At 56.7% G+C, this 21,009-nt stretch overlaps 1 protein-coding gene across 19 annotated transcripts in view; it reads left to right on the top strand.

Annotated features, from left to right (window-relative positions):
* CEP164 (centrosomal protein 164) overlaps positions 1 to 20,721 on the top strand; it is a 71,076-nt gene extending 50,355 nt beyond the window's left edge. For 11 of the 19 annotated variants that reach the window (XM_059930320.1, XM_059930319.1, XM_059930316.1 and 8 more), the window contains 22 exons: positions 604 to 750; positions 2,335 to 2,472; positions 5,130 to 5,339; positions 6,724 to 6,810; positions 9,464 to 9,595; positions 9,687 to 9,903; positions 10,778 to 10,855; positions 11,067 to 11,198; positions 11,560 to 11,682; positions 13,101 to 13,244; positions 13,684 to 13,767; positions 13,888 to 13,956; positions 14,279 to 14,454; positions 14,796 to 14,922; positions 15,266 to 15,333; positions 15,812 to 16,019; positions 17,030 to 17,137; positions 17,770 to 17,884; positions 18,330 to 18,644; positions 19,413 to 19,479; positions 20,242 to 20,364; positions 20,520 to 20,721. In XM_059930320.1, the coding sequence (XP_059786303.1) occupies positions 604 to 750; positions 2,335 to 2,472; positions 5,130 to 5,339; positions 6,724 to 6,810; positions 9,464 to 9,595; positions 9,687 to 9,903; positions 10,778 to 10,855; positions 11,067 to 11,198; positions 11,560 to 11,682; positions 13,101 to 13,244; positions 13,684 to 13,767; positions 13,888 to 13,956; positions 14,279 to 14,454; positions 14,796 to 14,922; positions 15,266 to 15,333; positions 15,812 to 16,019; positions 17,030 to 17,137; positions 17,770 to 17,884; positions 18,330 to 18,644; positions 19,413 to 19,479; positions 20,242 to 20,364; positions 20,520 to 20,616 (2,965 nt within the window). In that variant the 3' untranslated portion in view covers positions 20,617 to 20,721. The other 8 variants (XM_059930332.1, XM_059930325.1, XM_059930328.1 and 5 more) reach the window with 6 other exon arrangements.
* The last annotated feature ends 288 nt before the right edge of the window (positions 20,722 to 21,009 follow it).

Raw genomic sequence — 21,009 nt, 5'->3', positions numbered from 1 at the left:
CCGGGGCAGAGACTGCTGTCACCCCGGACTAGGCTGTTCCTGCCAGGGGGCCCATTTCTCCCGGTGCCCACCTGCCAGCCCCCTCCTTCCCAGCAGCCATCCCACCGCTAGTCACTCAGCAAGCCGGTGGGGAGCCCTGCTGGGTGCAGGGCCCCGGGCTTCCCTGAGGCCAGCTGAGAGGACCTTCACTCCCTAGCCTGCTCCAGAGCCGGTGTAGATTTGCTAGTTTGTTCCCCTGGCAAGAGGAAGACGCTGGTCTTAGAGCTCATCTGGTTGGAATGAGTCACTGGGGGAGGCTGGGCAGCAGTCGTGTTTAGTCAGCAGTATCCACGGATCCCCTGCCGTGTGCAGAGCTTCTCCTCGGTGCCGTAACCATTCTGCATCCCACCTGGGGCGCGGATCTCTGGTCCTTCAGTGTAAACTGCTCGGGAAGAGGCAGGGAGGGGAGCTGGGATCTGAGACCTGAGATAGGGACACCACAGGTCTTGCCAGGGCCGCTGCCTCCTTCGTCCCCATCACAGACCTTTGACCCCGAATGGGGTACACCCGGCACCTCTCACCTTCCTCTGGCTTTAACACAGTTGCTTCCTTGTTGCTGTCAAGGGAGGAGATCCCAAGCCCACCTGCCGCCCACGAGAGGGGCGAGGAGCAGTGCTCCCAGGCCGAGGGGCCGGGCCCTGGGCAGGACGAGGCCGAGGAGCCCGAGGAGAAGGTGGCGGTCAGCCCCACCCTGCCAGTCTCTCCAGAGGTGTAAGGGCCAGTTTTCATGTCTGTCCCTGTCCTCCACTGTGTGTGGATTGCCTCAGTGCCCATCTGGTCTTGGATGGTGGGGAGGGGATGCTCTGGTTCCGGCTCAAGGAGTGGAGTGGGGGGAGAGTGAGTGAACCCTTGGTTCTGTGTGCAGCCCCCGGGGCTCCCCTGGTCAGCACCTGGGGTACGAGGCTGGAAGCGAGGGGGAGGGGGGAGGGTATCTCCTGGGTCATTAGCAGAAACCTGGTAAAGCGTGTTTTCCCCTCTACCAAGCACTGTTTTTCTTTGAAAAAATTACTGAGGTATTTATATACATGAAAGTACACACATCTGAAATGTCCAAGTCAGTGAGTGTTTACATACGTATACACCATATCACAACCACCCAGATCATTTGCAGAACATTTCCATCCCTCCTGAAAGTTTCCTCAGGCCCCTTTCCTCTCAGTCCACCTGCCCTAGGTCACCGCTATTCTAGCTTCTGTCCCATAGATTCGTTTTTCCAGTTCTCTAACTTCATATGAATGGAATTATCCAGTACACAGTATAGATCTTTTGTGCCTGGGTTCAAAGCTCACTTGTGCTGTTGCACCAAGCACTTCTAAAACTTAGAAACCTTTCCGCTCTCCTCCCCTTTCTCACCCCTTTTAGAGATAAGGAAACTGAGGTTCAGGGAGGTGAAGTGATTTGCCCAAGGTCACATCGCCAGTCGGTGGCAGAATTAGGACCTGAGCCCTCTAGTCACCTGAGCCGTCGACTTCTGACTCTTGCTCTGCAGCCACCGTGCCTTTTCTCTGCATGGAGAGAAACAGGTGTCAGGGTGATACAGTTTTTCCTGTCTGTGAACTGAGCAGTACAAAAGGAGTAAGCGTCCTCAGGATTCGGGCTGACTGTTGAGCAGAGACAGGTTCATGCACTGATTACTCACAGGAAGCGTCACCGAGAGCTGGCGGGGCACGTGAGGGCACAATCTCATGTCATCGCTGTAGCGCTGCTGGAGTGATGTAGGGAAGGGGTAGCCCATTTTTCAGGTGGTGGTATATCCCACAGTGACAGCTGTGCCCCTGAGGAATGACATAGCTTTCCCAGGTCCCCTGGGTGGCTGTGGACAGCCAGATCAGGGTGCTTTTGATGAGGACAGGAGGTGAGTGGGGTTCAGAAACAGGACCCTCTGGGCAGAGGTCAGAGGGCATTTTCCCAGGGCTTCTGGAAGAGAAGCTGGCCAGTGAGGCTCCTCCTGGCTGCCTGGGCTGATGAGTCCCCTTCCTTTGTGTTCCTCCTCCCACCCCAGGGGGGCTGCCCTGCTGGGGGGCTCTCTCCCGGACCCCACAGTTCCAGTTTACACAGCGCCCTTAGGAAATGTCTTCTGTTCCTTTCCTGAGTCTTCTCAGCCTCCATAACTTCCTTGTTATTAATCTTTACAGCTACGTTAAGAATGGATTGATTTTTCTGGGATTCGTGGGGGAGTGGTTCTGTGTCTGTGCCTCATTTGTATCCATGGGATTTTAATTTATGAAGGTGACTGAGTGACAACACAGAGAGGCCAATGCCACTGAAAGAAGAATTTATTCCTTATATTTCCAGAGAGAAGAGGGCATGCCACGCCAGGTGGGGCCACGTGGGGAAGGACCAGAGTTGGTCAGGAGGCCAAAGAGGCGAGAAGGAAGAGCGTGACCTAGAGCCTTTATTGGGGTTTTCGTGGGAAGCAATGGGCGAGGCAGGGTAAGTACCCTGAGCGAGTGGAGGGGTGGAAAGTTTGAATAACTTTGGAGGGCTCTGGGCCTGGTCTCTAGTTACCTGGTGCCTGGCCCTGGGTGATTTTGGGCGTGGGAAATAGATCAGGAGATGGTAGGGGGTGTACGGATTGGTTGGTTTGCATGTGAAAGACATACTCCCTTTGCTGTCTCTAAGGATTGGCTGGTCTTGGGGGGGCACCCTCTCCTTGACCAGCCAGCTTTTTCAGATGCCAGAACATCATGAAATACAGAAAATAAAAAGCATGATTAGTAGAGTCTGTCGCCTGCATCGATATTGTCAAGCTGAATCAGGAGGAGTTAAGAGCAAAGGGCAGGTCAGGGAGTGCAGGCAGGGCTGGCAAGCAGCTGCCGCTGTGCGTGCTTTATGGCCAGAGGCCTGGGTCTGGGAACAAGGATACCCTTCTGTTTGTCATCCCAGCGTCTTCCATGAGGTGTGTATAGAGAGAGGGTAAATGAATTAAGACAACTGGGTTGCAAGTGAGCGGAGACAGGATCCCTGAGAGTGATCTGAGTTTTAGTGGTACCCTGGCCATTTCAGGGCCATGGGTATCATATCCTCCTCCCTCCCTGCCCGCCTTCCCTCCTTGCTTTCCCTCATGTGGCTCGGAGTAACTTGGTGGCCAGTCTGAAAGGACGATGCTCTTCCTGAGCCTCCTCTTGGCCACCAACTGTTGCAAACTGGGTCTCACTGATGCTGATACCTGAGGAGTGGCCTAGAAATCGGACCTGCCTCTTCCTCTGGCGTCTCCAACTGCCCAGTTATCTCACAGATCTTTCAGGCTCACTGTTTGACCGCCTTGGACCTAAGCTGGGAGTTTGGGATACTCGATCTTTAAAACAGGGACACGGAGAAGAGGCCCACTGAAAAGCAGCCCCATTTGCCTGTGTGCCAGGCGTGCAGCCTGGGCACACACTGGCACGCCGGCTGATGCCCCATCTCTCCGCAGCATCTGTCCCCAGGGCTCCACATAGCTACATAGCCCACAGGGGAGAGAGACATTGAAAGGTACCATCTCAGGGAAAAAAGATGTTTTCAGCTCCGGTTGGAAATGAGTTGGAGGGTTGGTGAGACTGAGAGCTGCGGGGGGAGGCTCTTTCCGAGGGCGGGATTCTCAGAGGAGGTGGCGGCCACATCTTACATCTGCGTCAGTCGGGCTGGGACAGGGGACTGAGAGGAAGCTGGGAATTGGAAGCGGGGAGATGGGCTTGGGAGCAGAAGAGAACTGAAGGCAGAACTCAAGACTGTTTCTGGTCTGAGTCATGATTTTAGGAAAGATCTTAATGATATTTCAGAGATATCAGTAGCCTTTTGTGTCTTCCTTCTCTCTCTGGCCTCAAGGGGCTGAAATGGAATTCCAGAGCCCTTGTTTACTTCTGCTGTTCTAATCTGATCCCGCCCGCTGCCTTCTGTCTGCTGCAGTGTGGGAGCTGAGTGAGGGAGGGGGGTTTACATCCCCAGCGGTGGACGGGGAACTGGCTCCCCTCTTGGACTCTGGCCCCTCTTGTCCTTGATTTGGACCACGCCCACATGCTGTTGGGGTCCACTGGGCCACCGTGCCAGGCCTGCCGCAGCTGGAGCACCATGGGAGAAGATGGTGGTTGGGTGGCCAGACCGATTTCTGATGTAAGATTTAGGGACCTGGGAATGCCAGCATGTCCTGGCCTTTAGGAAAGCCACTCTGGGAGGCAAAACACTTTATCCCGCTTATGCTTTCGTTGCTTAAAATGTTCTTGGGGTTTCTCTTTGGGTATTTCCTTTAAGAACCAGAATACAAGCAACATAACAGCCTTCATTATAGACATCTCTTTAACCGATACCAGTGTTCCTTATCTTACCAGCCGCCTTATGCATCCAGGTTAGAATTTCTTTTGCACATTTCCAACCAGTGAATTCACTCTAAGCGGATGAAGCTGTGGCATCATCGGGGAGATATGGAGCCTGGCATTCTGGTTGTGCTCTTGCTACTGTCTTTGGCTTAGGGAAGGGTCCCCTGCCCGGCTCCCTTGGCAGAGTGGGCAGGACGGTTTCCCATTCCTGGGCCTCCATGGACTATTCTAGGTCTCAGGGCTAGGAGTTCTAGCAGCGAGGAGACATGCTGCTGCTTCTCCCGCTGGCTCATACACACTGGCCTCTGTTCAGCTTGAGAGTCAGAGAGCAGCCTCTGGGGACTTCCCAAACTGCTGGCATGAGCCTCAAGTAGCAGGGAGAGCCCTGGTAGGGAGTCGGAAACAGGGCCATGAGCCACTCTGGGGAGGAATCCATGAGGGCCGGAGCTTCGCTCTCTTCCTGCTGCCGCCAGCCCTTGAGCCACACAGCTTGGGTGTTCACTCAGGCCACAATCTACCAGATCCCCTGAGAGCCTCCTACCGGCCACCCTCATCCCCAGGCCCTCGGGGCCTTTGACAGCCCCCGTGGGGCTTGTCCTATAGAACAAATGCTGCCTGTGTCTTCGAGAGGGTAGCCTTGCCTCCCGTCCTTCGGTACCTGATTTGTACTTACGATTCCTGACCCTGGGCCCTCTGTTAGGGTTCCGTATGTGCTGTTCTGTATCTGTATAAATCCTAGTGCCGAAAGGTGGGTGGATAGTAAACCTAGTGAAATGCTGCTTCCACCCTTGGCAGGCGATCTACAGAGCCTGCGGCTCCCCCAGAGCAGCTCTCTGAGGCTGCACTGAAGGCCACGGAAGAGGCGGTAGCCCAAGAACTCGAGCAAGAGCAGAGCTGGCTCCTGGAGTCCAAGCGAGAGAAGATGCAGCGGCTGCAGGAGAAGCTGTGGCAGGAGGAGGAGGCGGAGACCCTGCAGCTTCACCGGCAGAAGGAGAAGGCGCTCAGGTCCCGCCCCGCCCCCAGCCCAGCCGCCCCGGCTGTGCAGGGCCACCCTCCTCCCGCCCTGGCAGCCACGGGGATGCCCGGGGCCCCTCCAGGACTGCTCCTCAGTGGCCCGTGTGGAGCGGTGGGCTCCCTGGCCAGGGCTCGTGCCTCTCCTCTTTTTGGGGAGGACTTGGGAGGCGTGATCATAATGAGGGTAGCTAACATTTTTTGAGAGATTACACTGATCCACATGCTTTATATCTATTAATTTGTTCGGTCCTCGGAATGGCCCTTATGAGGTGTCGTCATCAATTCTGTTTTGTAGCATCTATAATAGAGACGAAGAAACTGAGGCACAGAAAGGTTACGTAGCTTGTCCCAGGTATGGAGGCTCGTGAGCAGCAGAGCCCGGATTAAGCCAGGCGCTTTGTCTCCGGAGAACAGCTGCATCGTCCTCTCTCTTGGGAGCCAGGGCCCTGTTGGAACCCAGTGAGATTGGGAGGGACCACGTGACATGGTGTGAGGTGCTCTCGGACCCAGAAGTTTCTGTGTGGGTTCCTACTCTTTGAGTAGCTGTCTGCGAGGCCCTAGACAAATGCGACATGTAAGCCTGGGCTGGGCCTGCGTGTGTGGATTGTGTGTATGTATGCTGGAGTTTTCTTTGTATAGGAAAAGGCAGTTCAGGGCTGGCATGATGGCTCCACAGAGTCGCCAGGTCCCTGGTCTCCTTTAATCTCTCTGCCATCTTTAGTGCTGGGTTTTGCTCTCAGGGTCTCTTTACAGTCCAATATAGCTGCTGGATCTCCAGCCATCGTGTCTGTGCTCCAGGCAGGAAGAATAGGGGCACCTTCTAGCTCATTCAGTCCCTTTGAAGGCACTTTCCTGGAAACTTTACCCAATAACTTCTGCTTATTCTTTAAAGGAGTTTTCCTGGAAACTTTACCCAATAATTTCCACTTATATCTGGCTGGCTACCCCTGGTTGCAAAGGGTAACTGGGAAATGTAGTCCTTTAGCTGGTCCTCTGTACCTGATAGAAAAAGATCAGGGTTCTCTTAGTAAAGAAGAATGGGAGAATGGATATTGAGAGGGTAATAAGCAATCTTTGTCACAGTTCCAGGATGGGAAAGGTGCTACAAAAAGATGTTAATATATTTCACTTACTTGGCAATTAAACTAAAGGCTAAATCTTGTCCTCTTGGACAGAACATCCAAAAGTGCTAGAGACTTGCTATTTTTCTATCATACATAGCAAAGACTTATAAAAGTATTTATGCTTAATTTAGAGAAACTAACAAAACCAACACCCAACTACCCAGAGGGTTGGGGACAGTCACTCTCATTAGCCCAACACAGGATCTACTGACCCTGCATCCATCCTTATGTCACCCCTCCTGGATCCCCAGCCAGAGTGCATCCCAGAGAACGGATCTTCCCACAGCATCCTCCTCTTCCAGCCAACTGAAACTTGGGGCGGGGGCCCACCCAAACAGGTGCGACTCAGCTTACCTTGAGAGACAGTGCCTGGGAGGAAATCCCCGTGGTGTCTCCCTGCCCGCCTACCAGGCTCCTCTCTCTTCCTGGTCACCCTCGGCTGGGCTGACTGTGCCTTTTGTCCCTCCCCAAACCCCCCAACTGCAGAGGGGGCCTCCCAGAGACTTCTTAAGTCGTGGTGAAAACCAGCCTGCCAAAAGTATCCGACTCAGGCCCTGAAACACAGTAGTTGCTCAATAAATGGTGGTTCTTGATTATAAATATTTTCAGTCGAAATCAGTACAGTGTCAGCGGTCTTGACTAAGTGGTTTCTCTGTGGGCAGTGCCTTGCCTGGCTGTCTTCAAAGTAGTTTATCACGTGAACCCTGTTTCTGTTTACGTGTGAGCCTTTCTGAGGGGTGGGGCCTCCTCTCTGCTGGGAAGCTGCCACTTGGTAGAAATTTCTGGAAACCCCAGCTGACCTTGTAGCAAATATTTCTCGAATGAGAAAGCAGGCAGGAAGGCAGACAGGCTCACTCTTAGTTTCTTTAGTTACAAAACGAGGAGATTGGGTTTAGTTGTAAGATAAAGAGAGAGAGTTGTAAAATGCAGGACTTAACCTCTAAAGACCCTTGCAGCTCTGCCATTCTGCGGTGCTACGTGTAACATTTGGCCACAGGATGAAGAGAAAGGATTTCTGAGGAATCTAGAAGGAAGGATTTTTACTTCACTCAAATTTTCTGTCATCATGGAAGAGAGCAGCAGAGGTGCTGATAGCTTAAAATAGGAAATGAACCTAAATCTTTTCTGGCTTTGGAATTCACTCCAGAAGCTTTTCAAAGAAATTGTCTTCCGAATCATGCACAGCACACAGCCCCTGGTCATGTGGGGGCCGCAGGAGGGCTGTCTGCTTGGGATGAGATGGTTACTATCATTAGTCTGCGAGTATGATACCCCTCATAGATAATCAAAGCTTGCTTATGGTTTAGGCCTGGGCGATACTGTTCAAATTCAACAAACATGCATTGAGTACCTACTTCGTATCTGTTACTGTGTTTGGCACTTAGGATAAAACAGGTTTTTTGTTTTTTTTTTTAAAGAAATCCTAAGTTTTTAATTAATTAATTAATTTATTTATGGCTGTGTTGGGTCTTCGTTTCTGTGCGAGGGCTTTCTCTAGTTGCGGCGAGTGGGGGCCACTCTTCATCGCAGTGCGCGGGCCTCTCACTATGGCGGCCTCTCTTGTTGCGGAGCACAGGCTCCGGATGCGCAGGCTCAGTAGTTGTGGCTCACGGGCCTAGTTGCTCCGCGGCATGTGGGATCTTCCCAGACCAGGGCTCAAACCCGTGTCCCCTGCATTGGCAGGCAGATTCTCAACCACTGCGCCACTAGGGAAGCCCTAAAACAGGTTTTAAGACAAGACTCTTTCTCTGGAGAAGCTCCCAGACTTGTAAGGAAAACACACGTACAAAAGATTAATTAATTATGGTGCAGCGTGATGCGTGGCACCGAGCGGCATGGATAAGAAAGGTCATCATATAAAGTGTGTTGGGAGCAGAAAGGTAATTGATGAACTTGGAAAGACTTCTCTGAGAGGAGGGAGCTGGGTGTTGAACAAGGAACACAGGTTCGTTAGGTAGGAAAGGAGATTCTAGGCGGGGGAACCAGCATGAACAAAGGCCAAGAGGTAGGGACGAGTGTAGTGGGGTTTAGAGGGGGTGGCTCATCTGCCGTGGCCAGAGCTGGGCTGAAGTCAGACTGGATCCCACCTTGAGTGAACGCCACCGAGGTGAACCTGGAGGCCGAGGGGAGCCTTTGGCAGAAATGCTGTGCTGGGATCAAGGAGCCTATAATCTGCTTCCGGCGGCAAAGAACAGGTGGTTCATAGCCCCTCTAACCCGGGGAGGTATTAGAGGGAGGCAGCAGGACCCAGAGGCTGAGGTTAGACTCGTCTTTAAGACTTAGGAAGCTTTGGACTTCCCTGGTAGTGCAGTGGTTAAGAATCCGCCTGCCAATGCAGGGGACACAGGTTTGAGCCCTGGTCCGGGAAGACCCCACATGCTGCGGAGCAACTAAGCCCGTGCGCCACAACTACTGAAGCCCGCACACCTAAAGCCCGTGCTCCGCAACAAGAGAAGCCACCCCAATGAGAAGTCCACGTGCAGCAATGAAAAAACCCAATACAGCCAAAAATAAATAATAAATTAAAAAAAAAAAAAAAAAAGACTTCCCTGGTGGCGCAGCGGTTGGGAATCTGCCTGCCAGCGCAGGGGACATGGGTTCGAGCCCTGGTCTGGGAAGATCCCACATGCCGCGGAGCAACTAAGCCCGTGCACCACAACTACTGAGCCCACGTGTCACAACTACTGAAGCCTGCATGTCTAGAGCCCATGCTCTGCGACAAGAGAAGCCACCGCAATAAGAAGCCCATGCACCGCAACGAAAAGTAGCCCCTGCTCGCCGCAACTAGAGAAAGCCTGTGCTCAGCAACAAAGACCCAAGGCAGCCAAAAATAAATGATGAATTAAAAAAAAAAAAAAATTAAAAAAAAAAAGACTTAGGAAGTTTCACAGGCAGGCTATGGGCTTTTGGATGCCGAGAGCCAGGGGTTATGCCTAAAAGAGGGAAGGCCTTGTGGTCCCGCCAACAAACTTGCCTTTCCTTTGCTTACAGTTCCCTGAAGGAGCAGCTGCAGAGAGCCACCGAGGAAGAGGAGAGCCTGGTGAGAGAGCAGGAAGGCCAGAGGCTGTCCCGGCTCTGCGCCCAGGGGCAGTGCAGTGTGGAAGTGGATGAGGACCAGATCAGGTGAGTGCGGGCTGTGGGCTGCCCGGCCCCCTGGAGGTCCACCCCCCCTCCCCCAGTGCCCAGGCCCATCCCCACCCGCTTGTCTGCCCAGGGCCAGGCACGAGGCTTCCCTGCAGAGGCTGCGAGAAGAGCTGGAGTCTCTACAGAAGGCTGAGAGGGCCAGCTTGGAGGAGAGAAGCAGGCAGACGCTGGAGCGTCTCAGGGAAGACATGGAGGCTTCGGAGAAGAGAGAGCAGGCCGCCCTGAACACGGAGAAGGAGAGGGCCTTGCAGCAGCTGAGGGAGCAGCTGGAAGGGGAGAGGAAAGATGTGAGCGGCCCCCCTCCCCGCCCCGATGTGATCCTGGGCTGCCTGGGGAGGGACTGAGCACTGAGGAAGAGGAAGCGCCAGCCTTCGGGCGCAGGGTGGGGAGCCAGGTGGAGAGCGGGTGTCTGCGTGGATGGGCAACGAGATGTTGGGCCGGCTGTCTGGGCCCGTGTGGACCCGGCCTGTGGATATGGCAAGATTTCATGACTGAAAGAACTTAAACCAGACCAGAGCTCTTGAGACCAAGGGGCCCTGTCCTTGTCCTTGTCCCTGAGGGGCAGCTGTGAGGACCTCGCGTTTCTCTCCTTTCCTCCCCTGCCTCGGAGTGAGAGGCTAGCCCGCTCAGAGGAAGTTTTTCTCCTTTGTCCTTACTCCCTGTCCCTCCGGTCCGGTGGGTCTGTCTCTAGGTAAGAGGCTGAAGTAGGTGATAGGCCACGTGGAACTTTTGTTTTCTTTTGGTGATGGGTGAAGTTTCAGCTCTCAGGCCCGGGGAGCCTGCAGCGAGGCATGGGGGTGTGGGGACGTCATTGTACTGCACGCGCTCTGGGAGGTGGTGCTGAGACGTGCAGGCCTCCCTGCCTGGCCCTTATTCACAGGCAGGAGCGTTGCCTGTGTACCGGTGGCCTAGAGGCAGGGGAATGGAAGCCGTGACCGAGCCTTACTGAAAGGCCCCTCCACTCTGGCCTTCACGTCCCTGTTCGTTTGCAAGGTGCAGACTTGAGGGATAGTTATTTCGGAGGAACAAAGACGTGCCTGCGGTTCCCCTTGACTGCTTAGCTCGAGAGGCACTGGGGGTGGTCTTCTGGCTCTCCCTCGTCTCAGGTCAGAGCCCGGCCAGCCTGCCCTGCGTCCTCACAGGCCCTCTGTTCTGCCCCAGGCGGTGGCAGCGCTGGAGAGGGAGCACAGAGAGGAGCTGGAGCGGCTCTCTTCCTCGCTGGAGGCCAAGCACAGGGAGGTGAGGGGGGGCGGCCTGCGGGGCAGACCCTGGGCATCCTGGGGTGTGAGCCGCGGGACCCCTTCACCTGCACCCCGTCCCCTAGGGAGGGAGTCTCCCTCTCCTGCAGCCCCTGGGGGGATGGGTGCTGGGTCCCTGGGAAGCGAGCCCCCCGCGGCCACTCTGCAGTGCTCTGTGCGGGTCACGCTCCCCTGTGCGGGTGCCTCCCCAGGTGGTCTCCAGCCTCCAGAAGAAGATGGAGGAAGCACAACAGAAAGAGGAGGCCCAGCTGCAGGAGAGCCTTGGGCGGGCAGAGCAGAGAGCTCATCAGAAAGTGTACCAGGCTCTCGAGTATGAGCAAGAGGTGAGTGCTGGTCTGCCCCTTTGACTCTGTGTACCCGTCGCGGACACTCTGGCGGTCGGCCGAGCCACCCTGGCCCAGGGGTCCTCTGCTTTGCTTTGGACAGCTCAGCTGGGGTCGGGACTTCAGGGTCCGTTTTTATGCCTTAGTTCCCTGGAGGCCAAGTGCTTCTCCACCCCCGTGCCCTATATGTGAGGACGAGGGCGTGCTGGGTGTGGCCGTGTGTATGTCACCTGACGTGTGCATGTGGGGACGTTGGGGAGGTTGTGTCACGTGTGTGTATGAGTCCCTCCAAGTGCTTCGGTCCCCGGGTGCTGCAACAGCCTCAGTCCTGCATGTCGCGTCCCTGCCGCCTGCCCTGCAGCTCAGTAGCCTCCTGAGAGAGAAGCGCCAGGAGGTGGAGAGGGAACACGAGAGGAAGATGGACAAGATGAAGGCGGAGCATCAGCAGCTGGTGGCTGAGGCCCGGGAGCAGTATGCCGCCGAGGTGACTGCGCCATGTTCCCTGGTGCGCGCGTGTGCGTGCACGTGCGCACACACGCGCGTGCGCACACACACACGCGCACACCCCCCGGGGTCACACACACACCGGGGTCTCACACACACACCCCGGGGTCACTCACACACACACACACCCCGGGGTCACACACACACACACACACACACACACACACACACACACACCCCGGGGTCACACACATGCACACACACACACACACACACACCCCGGGGTCGCACACACACACACACGCACACACACACGCGCGCGCGCGCGCGCGCACACACACACACACACACACACACACACACACTGGGCTCATTTCCCGGCTGGCTGGAGGGCCTGGGAAGGGGACCACCTGTGGTCAGGGGTGGTGGGAGGCTTTCTTTCCTGGCACCCTGCAATGGCGAGATCGTGTTTTGCGTTTTTACTAAAGCATTAGTTGAGGAGTGATTCCTCCCCATCATCAGGCTGCACTTTGCTCTCATGTTGATAACAGCCGACGTGTACTGAGCTTGTACAACGTGCCGGGCACTGTCCTAAGCTCTTTATGTATATTACCTCATTTAGTCCTCACGACACCCTTAGGGGGTTCATACTCTCATTATCTCCATTTTAAAAAGAGGAAACTGAGACCTGGGGAGTGTAAGCAACTCTCCCAAGCCCACCCTGGCTAGTTAAGTAGAGGAGCTAGGATTCAAGCCAGACGGTCTGACTCCAAAGTCTTCAATTTTAACCACCCAACACCGTGCCACCAGGGTTAATAGAATTTCCAGGACACCAGGAAATAGACTGGCAAGAGCCAACCAATATTTAGATATTATCTGCCCAACTTCAGCCTTCGGTGGGAACGTTCAGTGACTTAAGTGGACCCATGCCGGCTTGCTCATGTTGGGGGTGGACGAGGGGGAGGGCTGGTGGCTGACTTTAGCCCAGAGCCAGGCCTTTACCCGGGGTTTCTAGGCTACTCCTCCAGTAACTGGGACCGGTATCCCAGACTCTTTGCACCAGGGCAAAAATAACAGCCCGTCGTGGTGAAATGTAGTTGACTCCCTTCCCAAACCAGTTCTGCCCTTGCTGAGGAAGAGGGAGAATTTAGTAACGGTCTCTCTTCCCTTAAGGAAGGAAGGCTGGACGTGCAGGGGTGCTGGGAGAGGCCGGCTTGCACCCAGGGATTTCTCAGCACGTCTGACCAGTGTTGTTTCAGCAGCAGAGAGCCGGGGCGCAGGCTTTCTGGGGGCGGGATCTCGCCATCCTCAGCGCTCTCCTGCTCTTCTCCAAGAGCCGGCCTTAGAGGCCTGTTGGGGTCCTTGATGGCACTGACCCAAGGCTGCAGGGTGGGCTGTGGTTTTAGGGGTGGGAGGGGCGGCTGTGGTTTCCCACCGGCGGCCCCACCGTCCGTGCAGGAGAGGAAGCAGCGGGCCGAACTCCTGGGGCACCTGACGGGAGAGCTGGAGCGCCTGCGCAGGGCCCACGAGCGGGAGTTGGAGACGGTGAGGCAGGAGCAGGCCCGGCAGCTCGAGGACCAGCAGCGGTGGCTCCGGGAGCAGGTGGGGGCCCCGGACTGACGGTCGCTTGGGGCCCGCCCTGCCCGACCCTTCCACCCCGGGTAGAAAAGTGCTGGGGGCCGGCACTGCAGCAGCAGCAGACGGAGCCTGACAGCTTCAGGGGTGGGGGTCTCTCGCTGGCCATGCGCAAGCTGGGGCATCCTTGCGCTTTTGTTTTCTGGGCCAGGGAGCATCCCCAGGACTAGAGGCGGAGGTCAGCAGCCCCAGGGCCTCAGGGTTGGCGCCTTTGCCTCTCCTCACCACCGCTGAAATAGACGAGAGGTGGGGCGCTGCTGGGAGGTCATGGGGGCAAGTGGGGGAAGCCAGCCCAGCTTGGAGCAGGTGGTATGGGGTGGTGGGTCACAAACCCCTCCTGCTGCTCAGCGCATGCCTGTGCTCTTGCTACGCTCATGTCTTTCTCTCCACCTACACTTCTGTGCAGGAAAGGAAACTCCAAGATTTAGAGGTGGAGCTTGACACCAGAACCAAGGATGTCAAGGCCAGATTGGCTCAGCTGGATGTCCAGGTGCGGGAGCGGGGGCGGAGGACAGGCTCTCGGGGACCCTGGACCTTGGAGTCAGCTTGCCCAGGAGAGGACCTGGGGTCCGGAGATGGCCAGATGGCCGGTCCTTTCCTTCGCCTGCAGGAGGAGGCCGCTCGGAAGGAGAAGCAGCAGCTCCTCGATGTGCAGAGGCAGTTTGCGCTGGAGAGCGAGGTTTGTCGGCCTCTCCTGTCCTCCCTCCTCTATCTCCCCTTCCCCCACCCCTTTGTTCACCTGATCTGTCCACGGAATTGGGTTCCAGACTATGTTGGCTGCTATCGCACCAATAGCCCCAGTGTGTGGGACCAGCTCAGGAGCCGCCGGGGGTGGGGCTGGTGGGGGTCACTGACGCCGAAGGCAGACACAGGCCTTCAGTGTGCCTGGTTCCATCCTCTCCCTATTGCTCTTCCCTGGTGTCTGGTGCTGCCCGCTCCCTGCCTTCCCCGCCCCCACCCCCCACGTCTCTGGGTGTGTCTCTCTTTCCTCCTGCCCCCAGGAAGCCGCAGCCGCCCATCAGCACCTGGAGGAGGCAAAGAAGGAGCACAGCCACCTGTTGGAGTCAAACCGGCAGCTCCGAAGAATTCTCGAGGAGCTCCAGGCCCGCAAGTTGGAGCTGGAGTCCCAGGTGGATTTGCTGCAGACCCAGAGTCAGAGGCTGCAGAAGCATGTCAGGTGGTCTGTACCCCTGCATTTAGCCACCCCTACTGCCTCTCGCCTGCCCTCTGACCTCTGCTGCTCATGGGCCCTGTCTACTCACGGCCCAGTTAACAGGCAGAGGTGGAGCCAGGTGGAGGGGCTGCGTTTTGTAGGGAGTCGGGGCTGTGAGTAGCCGGGGGTCCCTGGTTCTACTGTTCACGCCCCAGCTCTGCCTCCAGGGTCTTTGACAGGAGTGAAGGGATGGAGATGGTTCTCTTCCCTACCCCCCAGGAGCCCTGACAGTGTGCTGCCTGGCCTGCTTCATCATGTGACCCTGCCTCCCCCCCCCCCCCGCCCCCCCTCGTCTCCCACCACAGTGACCTGGAGGCCAAAGCTCAGAGGAAGCAGGACTTGTTGAAAGAGCTGGCGGTAGAGGAGAGTAATGCTTCCCCACGTTTTGAGCCCGATCTCCACATTGAGGACCTGAGGAAATCCCTTGGGACGGTGAGCTTTTCTGTGCCTTGGAAGGGTCAGGGTGGCTGGGCTAGGGCAAGGCTCCAGGCACCAGGAGGGGGTGGACCTCCAAGAGTGCACCGGGAGGGGGTGGGGCACCGGGGCGTGGGGCTCCTGGAGGGGTCCTGGCTCTGTTCTGCATAGAACCTTAGCCTCCTGTTCTTATCATTCCTAGTCCCCTTCTCCATCAGTCAGATTATGTCTGTAAGTGAATAGCCCAGTGGCTGGCAGAACCATTTCTGCGTCTGGGCCACTAGGAGGGACTTCGGGGTCCTTTGAGCCTGTAGTGTATCTGATGTTACATTCAATGGGCCTTTTCTACTGTGTGTCCTAGAACCAGACTAAAGAGGTATCCTTTTCCCTCTCCCAGAGCAAGGAGGAGACCGACTTGTCCTTGGACAGGTGAGTTCCAATAACCTGTCTTATTCTGCGTTGAGGATGCCAGGAAGGGGAAGTGAGTGCCTGCGTCACAGAGCCAGGGTGGACTGAAACGTGATAGCGGTCTCCAGGGGGGCTCGGTTCAGGGAAGGGCACCTGGGTGCCTGAGGAATCGTCTCTGACAAGCCAAGAAGGTGCCCATGGTGATCTCTGGCATCTGCTGACCTCTGCTTGTGGGTCAGGCTGATGGGGAGTGTCTGGCCATCTCTGGAGGCCTCAGGCACGCTCCCTTTCGGAGTCAGGGTGGGAGGACTCAGTGCAGCACGTGCCCCGCACACTGTGGGTATTTAGTGGCGACGTCCCCGCACTCTGCCCGGCCCCAGCACCGCAGTCTGTGCTCAGGATGGGCATCTGCTGGGGAAGTGATTGTGACCCACAGCAGGGGTTCTCAGAGAGTGTGTTTCCCCCTCCAACCCCGCGCCCTGGCCTGTTCCCCCCGCAGCGCCCGGCACTACCTCTCTGCCGAGGGGGTAGCTCTCCGCAGCGCCAAGGAGTTCCTGGTCCGGCAGACGCGCTCCATGCGGAGGCGGCAGACGGCTCTGAAGGCCGCCCAGCAGCACTGGCGCCACGAGCTGGCCAGCGCTCAGGAGGCGGCCAAAGACCCGCCAGGCACCAAGGCCCTGGAGGACATGTGCAAGGACCTGGAGGAGGTCAGGAGCCCGGGGGAGGGCCTGCCAGACGTGTGGGGGAGGCCTAGGGCAGCCGGCGGCACTCCCTTTGGGCTCGCCCTCAGTTGATCATTCTGGTGACTCCACGAGAGTGGTCACATGGGCTTTGGGGTCACTGGACAAGTCTAGGGAGACCAGACAGGAGATACAGGATACGATCTCCACGAGGATGGAAGCTTCCTTACATTTACGTGCCAGGGCAGTGTGTGGAATGCTTTCTCTAATAGGAAGTCATTTGGGCCTCACAATATCCATAGATGATGTGCGAGGTAGTAGTGGTATTCCCATTTTCTAGGGGAAGAGGAGAGAAGTTCCACAGTGCTTGGCCATTCCATCACACTCAAGACTTCACTCATAAGTGAAAATCTTTTGAGCACACTCGGCATAAGCTTGAGTTACTTCTCTGTTTTCCTTCTCTGAGACCTTAATTTGCAATGAAAAGGCAGAGACTTCGTGGTTATTATCAGTGGGATCACAGCTCTCTCTGCCATTCGAGGGTCTTGGCAGACGATCATACCTGGTCCCTTAGAATTCTGATGGTGCTCAGAGCTGGTGAGTGAGCTGTGGCCCCTAAGCCTGGCTGGGGGGCGGCAGAGGGCAAGAGGCTGGTCCCTATAGAGGGGCAGCCTTCCCAGTGACATCTACATGCTACCCCCAGGCCCTGTCATTGCTCTGCTGAATCCTTCCCGATGCTGCTGCTGATAGTATTGGTAGTTGGAGCGGTGATAATAATAACCATTTGGTTAACAGTAACCATTTGAGAATTTATTAGGAGTGGGCATAGTGGAGGGCACATAGCATACTCTCTTCTTTTCTCACGACCTTATGAGAAGTAGTATTTCTGTTTTTTAGATGAATATCCAGACTGAGAGTTCAGTGATTTGTTCAAGATCACCCAGATCAGCCAGCCTGCAAACGGCAGAGCTGGGCCTCCGGCATCTGCCTGTGTGGTTAGTCACCATCTTTCTCCTCCCCTTTCTTCCTGGCTCTAGGAGACCAGGCACCTGGATGAGATGAAGTCAGCCATGCGGAAAGGCCACGACCTGCTGAAGAAAAAAGAGGAGAAGCTGCATCAGCTGGAGTCTTCTCTCTGGGACGAGGTGCAGCCCAATTGCTGCCACGGCCTCCCTCCTCTATTCCTGGGATTCAGTTGGGTTCTTTGGTCCTGTGTCGGGACAGCTGGGCTGCTAGGGCCCAGGATTGGCAGTAGGCTTAGGGCTTCTGGGCTGGTGAAAACGGCTGTGGCTTCAGCTTTGAATTTGTTGAACGCATCTGGGGCTTTGGATGTCTGTGCTGAGTGGTCCTGAGCAGACCCGGAGCTGCTTCCTGAAGGTTCTTGGGAGAGGACTGGCCCCTGTCCTGGTGCCCGAGGAGACGTTTGCCCCGGGTGTCAGGAATAGAAGCTCCTAGAAGGTTTCCCTACCTTCCCTGGGGCCTTGTAGCCTGTCCCCCAGATGCCAGAGGTGTAGGTACAACAGGAGGGGAGCTTAGGTGGAGAGACACCGTGGGGAGTGTTTACGGGGGGGAAGGGTTGGGGTCTGCCTGGTCCTGGTGGCCCTACTGCCCTGTCTTCGGTGGCTGAGTTCTCGTAGCCTCGCCTGTAAGGCAGCCTATATGACGTGCCTCTCCTAGAACTTTGGGCCCGGAGAGCCTACCCACCAAGTCCTCAGGTGTCACGAGGGCAGTGGGCAGAAAGCACAGGGCAAGTCCTTACTGCCGCTTCACCCACCAGGCTTCAGATGAAGACACTCTGAGAGGACCCCCCACCAAGAAGGTGGTGACCTTTGACCTCAGCGACCTGGAAGACGGGAGCAGTGACAGTTCCGAATCCTGCCCCCTGCCTCACAGTGAGTGGGGTATCCATGGGGAACGGAGGTGCAGCCCCTCCCTGCGTGGCGGGCGTCCGGGGGCCGGCGTCTGGAGCAGGTGCTCAGCAGACGCTTGGGCAGGAGTGAGCCCTCTGGGCTTCCCAGCGTGCAGGGTCCTCACAGTGAGACAGGGGTCCCTCTTAGCCTGTCCCTCCTGGTGCCGCCCCCCGCCCCCCCCCCCCCCGGGAAGGCTCTTCTCCCTCTGCAGCTGTGGCCTACAAAGGGGTGGCGGGCCTCGCCCTGGGGATGCGCTTTCTCTCGGCCAGCTTCCTGTCTGGAACACAGAAGCCCTGGGGCTTTTGTTGGGAGGAACGAGGAAGGGGTGGGGATGTGGGCCGGTAGGATGCACAGTGCCAGCTTGGCCTGGGCCATTCCAGGGCCCCGAGCCCGAGTCCTGCGCCACCCTCTGCCTCTTCCCTTTCAGTCGGCCCGACCCCGAGGCCCACTTTCCCCAACAAGATCCACTACCTGAGCAGCTCCCTGCAGCGGATCAGCAGCCAGCTCACCGGTGTCCTCCACGTGCTGGACAGCCTCGACACCCAGCCTCCGCCGCTTTTCGCCTCCAGGAGCGCCCCCGCTCCCTCCTACCCCTCCCTGGCCCGGGTCTCAGCCTCATCCCCGGCTCCACCCACGTCCACCCAGTGGGCCTGGGACCCAGAGCTGGGCCCCCGGCTCTCCTCCTCCGTGGCTCAGTCCGTGGACGACTTCCTGGTGGAGAAGTGGCGCAAGTATTTTCCAAGTAAGCCTCCCTCTAGGCCATGTGTGGTTCTGGGCTCAGCCTCCCTCCTCTGCCTACGCCTCACCCCCAACTTTGGCATGGCCCATTGACTCCATGGCGGGTGCCTGAGAGGACCTTGCTGCTCGCCCTGTGGCTGGAGGCCCTATGTGTCTTGCCGGTTTACCGGATGGGGCCTTTACGATGGATTCTAGAGCTCAGCCGAACCTAGGAGGTCACTGTTGTCAGTGTCATGATCGCTGCCATCTTGTGTGTTATATATATTATGGGCTAGGCATTTTATATATGGTTTTTCATTTAGTCCTTATATTAACCCTCTGAGGTTATAATATTTATTCCCATTTTACAGATGGCGAAACTGAGACTCAGAGGTTAAGTATTGATAATATGCTCCAGGGTACCCAGGGAGTGAGCAACAGACTGGGTTTTGACCCCATGTCTCTGTGACTCCAGGGTTCATGACCCCTTGGCTCTATGTGGCCTCCCCTGGTCTCATAGCCCTGCTAAGGAATGTGAAAAGCCATAAAAACAGTTATTTGAAGGAAAAAGTTCGTCTCCTTATCCCGACCCAAATTGAAAATAATTTCAGTTTTAGAAATAAAATAAATAGGACCATTCCTGGCCATCCTCTGTCTCTCACCTCCAACCACAGAAGCTTTTCCTGTTTTTGTTTGGGGGGCAGTGCCTTTGCAGTTTCTCGGGGAAGGCAGGAGGGGGCTGGCTCAGGTGAACCGCTGCCCATTTCTGAACGCTTTCCTCCCACTTTTCCAGCTGGCATCCCGTTCCTCAGCAGTGGCCCTGCCCCCCTGGAAAACAGGCTGGGGTATGTGTCTGCCAGGTAAGCCTCCCTGTGGGCTCCGGGTGGAGCCACACCGTTCAGCCGCTCGCTGCAGCTCCCTGGGCAGGTGGGACCTGTGAGGGGACCAGCACTCCCCGTCACATCACCCAGAGCGGTTAGGCAGGTCCCCAGGCCACAAAGCTGCCTGGCTCTGCGGTGCAGCTCCACAGCCAGAGAAAAGTCCCAACCAATGAGGTCCCAGTGGGGCCCGGCGGGCCTTACCTGATCCAGCCGTGTGAGGAAGCTGCCCTGTGGCACCTTGGGGAGAAATGGGCCCCTGGTGGGACCCTGCCCCTTCCAGCCCTGGAGTGTGGCCTTCATCTCTTGCCCCTGAGCTCTCTGTCTGCATCACACGGCTCCCTTCTTCCCCCAGGCCCGCTGAGCAACATCTGGAGTGAGAGGGGGCGCCCTGTGGGGGGAGACAGATGGGCAATTATTGAAACCTGTTATTAGTTTCCCATTCATCTTATTCCTTACCGAATGTAGCCCCTGATGTATCCCTGCAGGCCCCCAGCCATAAGTACAAGCCCTCTCACCCTTTGGCCAACTTGGGAGCTGCTGCTGGGAAGGTATTTGAGTCGATAGAGGGGGAAGCTTTTGCAGATGAGATTGGCCGGGAACAGGCAGCTGTGGGAGCCTTGCCGTCAGGAGCATTCACCCTTTTGGAAACAGATGCTCCTCATCCCCGAGGGGCATTCATGCCTTGCTCCAGAAACCACACCCAACCCTCTGGCACTCCTGCCTCCTCTGCCCTCCCCGCAGTGAGCAGCTCCGCCTCCTGCAGCGTCCCCCCTCCCAAGTCCCCGAGGTGGGCAGCGCCAACTTCCAGGACATGATCGAGGCTCACCGCAAGTGGCTGGAACATTACAAGAATGACCCCAAGTCGTATCTTTTTAGCTGCTGTCCAAACCCTGATCCCTTCTTACTGTAACTGCCAAGGCGTGTGGGCCCTGGGGGTGCGAGGAGGACCCCGTTTGGCCTGTGACCCTTCCCCAGGTGTGCTCAGCTGACTGCAGAGTTTTCCTTCACCTTGTGGCCAGACATCTCTTCTCCTTGATGCCCAAGCCAACGGCTGGTTCCGGCCTCCTGCAGCTGGGCCTGGATGAGAACAACAGACTGAAGGTGTATCGCTACTGAGGCCCTGAGCTGGTGGGGGGGCACAGCCTGGCCTCTCCTGCGTCCAGACCAAGTGCCCGAGTTGCTGCCTGCACTTTACTCCCTCTGATAAAGTGTTCTCCCGTCCCCTCTTTGCTGCTTGCCTCACTCAGAACCTAGAGGAACCACGGGGAACCGGCGGCGTTGGGGGGATGGGGGAAAGGATGGTATGACCAGAAACAGTAAGCCGCCGCCTGAGACCGTGTAACACATCTCGGGCTGCCCTGTGTGACTCCTGCGGACTGGCAACACTGACGTGGGGCAGTGGGGACAGGGGCACCTTCAGGAGAAGGTGGCACTGGAGGAGCTGCCTCCTTCAGAGGCCAGGGGACTCCTTTGGAGCGGAGTTGGTCTCTCGGACCTGCAGGGCCTGCT

Source organism: Balaenoptera ricei, chromosome 8, assembly GCF_028023285.1.
Source record: "Balaenoptera ricei isolate mBalRic1 chromosome 8, mBalRic1.hap2, whole genome shotgun sequence".
NCBI lineage: Eukaryota > Metazoa > Chordata > Mammalia > Artiodactyla > Balaenopteridae > Balaenoptera > Balaenoptera ricei.
The sequence above is the reverse complement of the archived record's forward strand: the minus strand, read 5'-3'. Positions and strand labels throughout refer to the sequence as shown.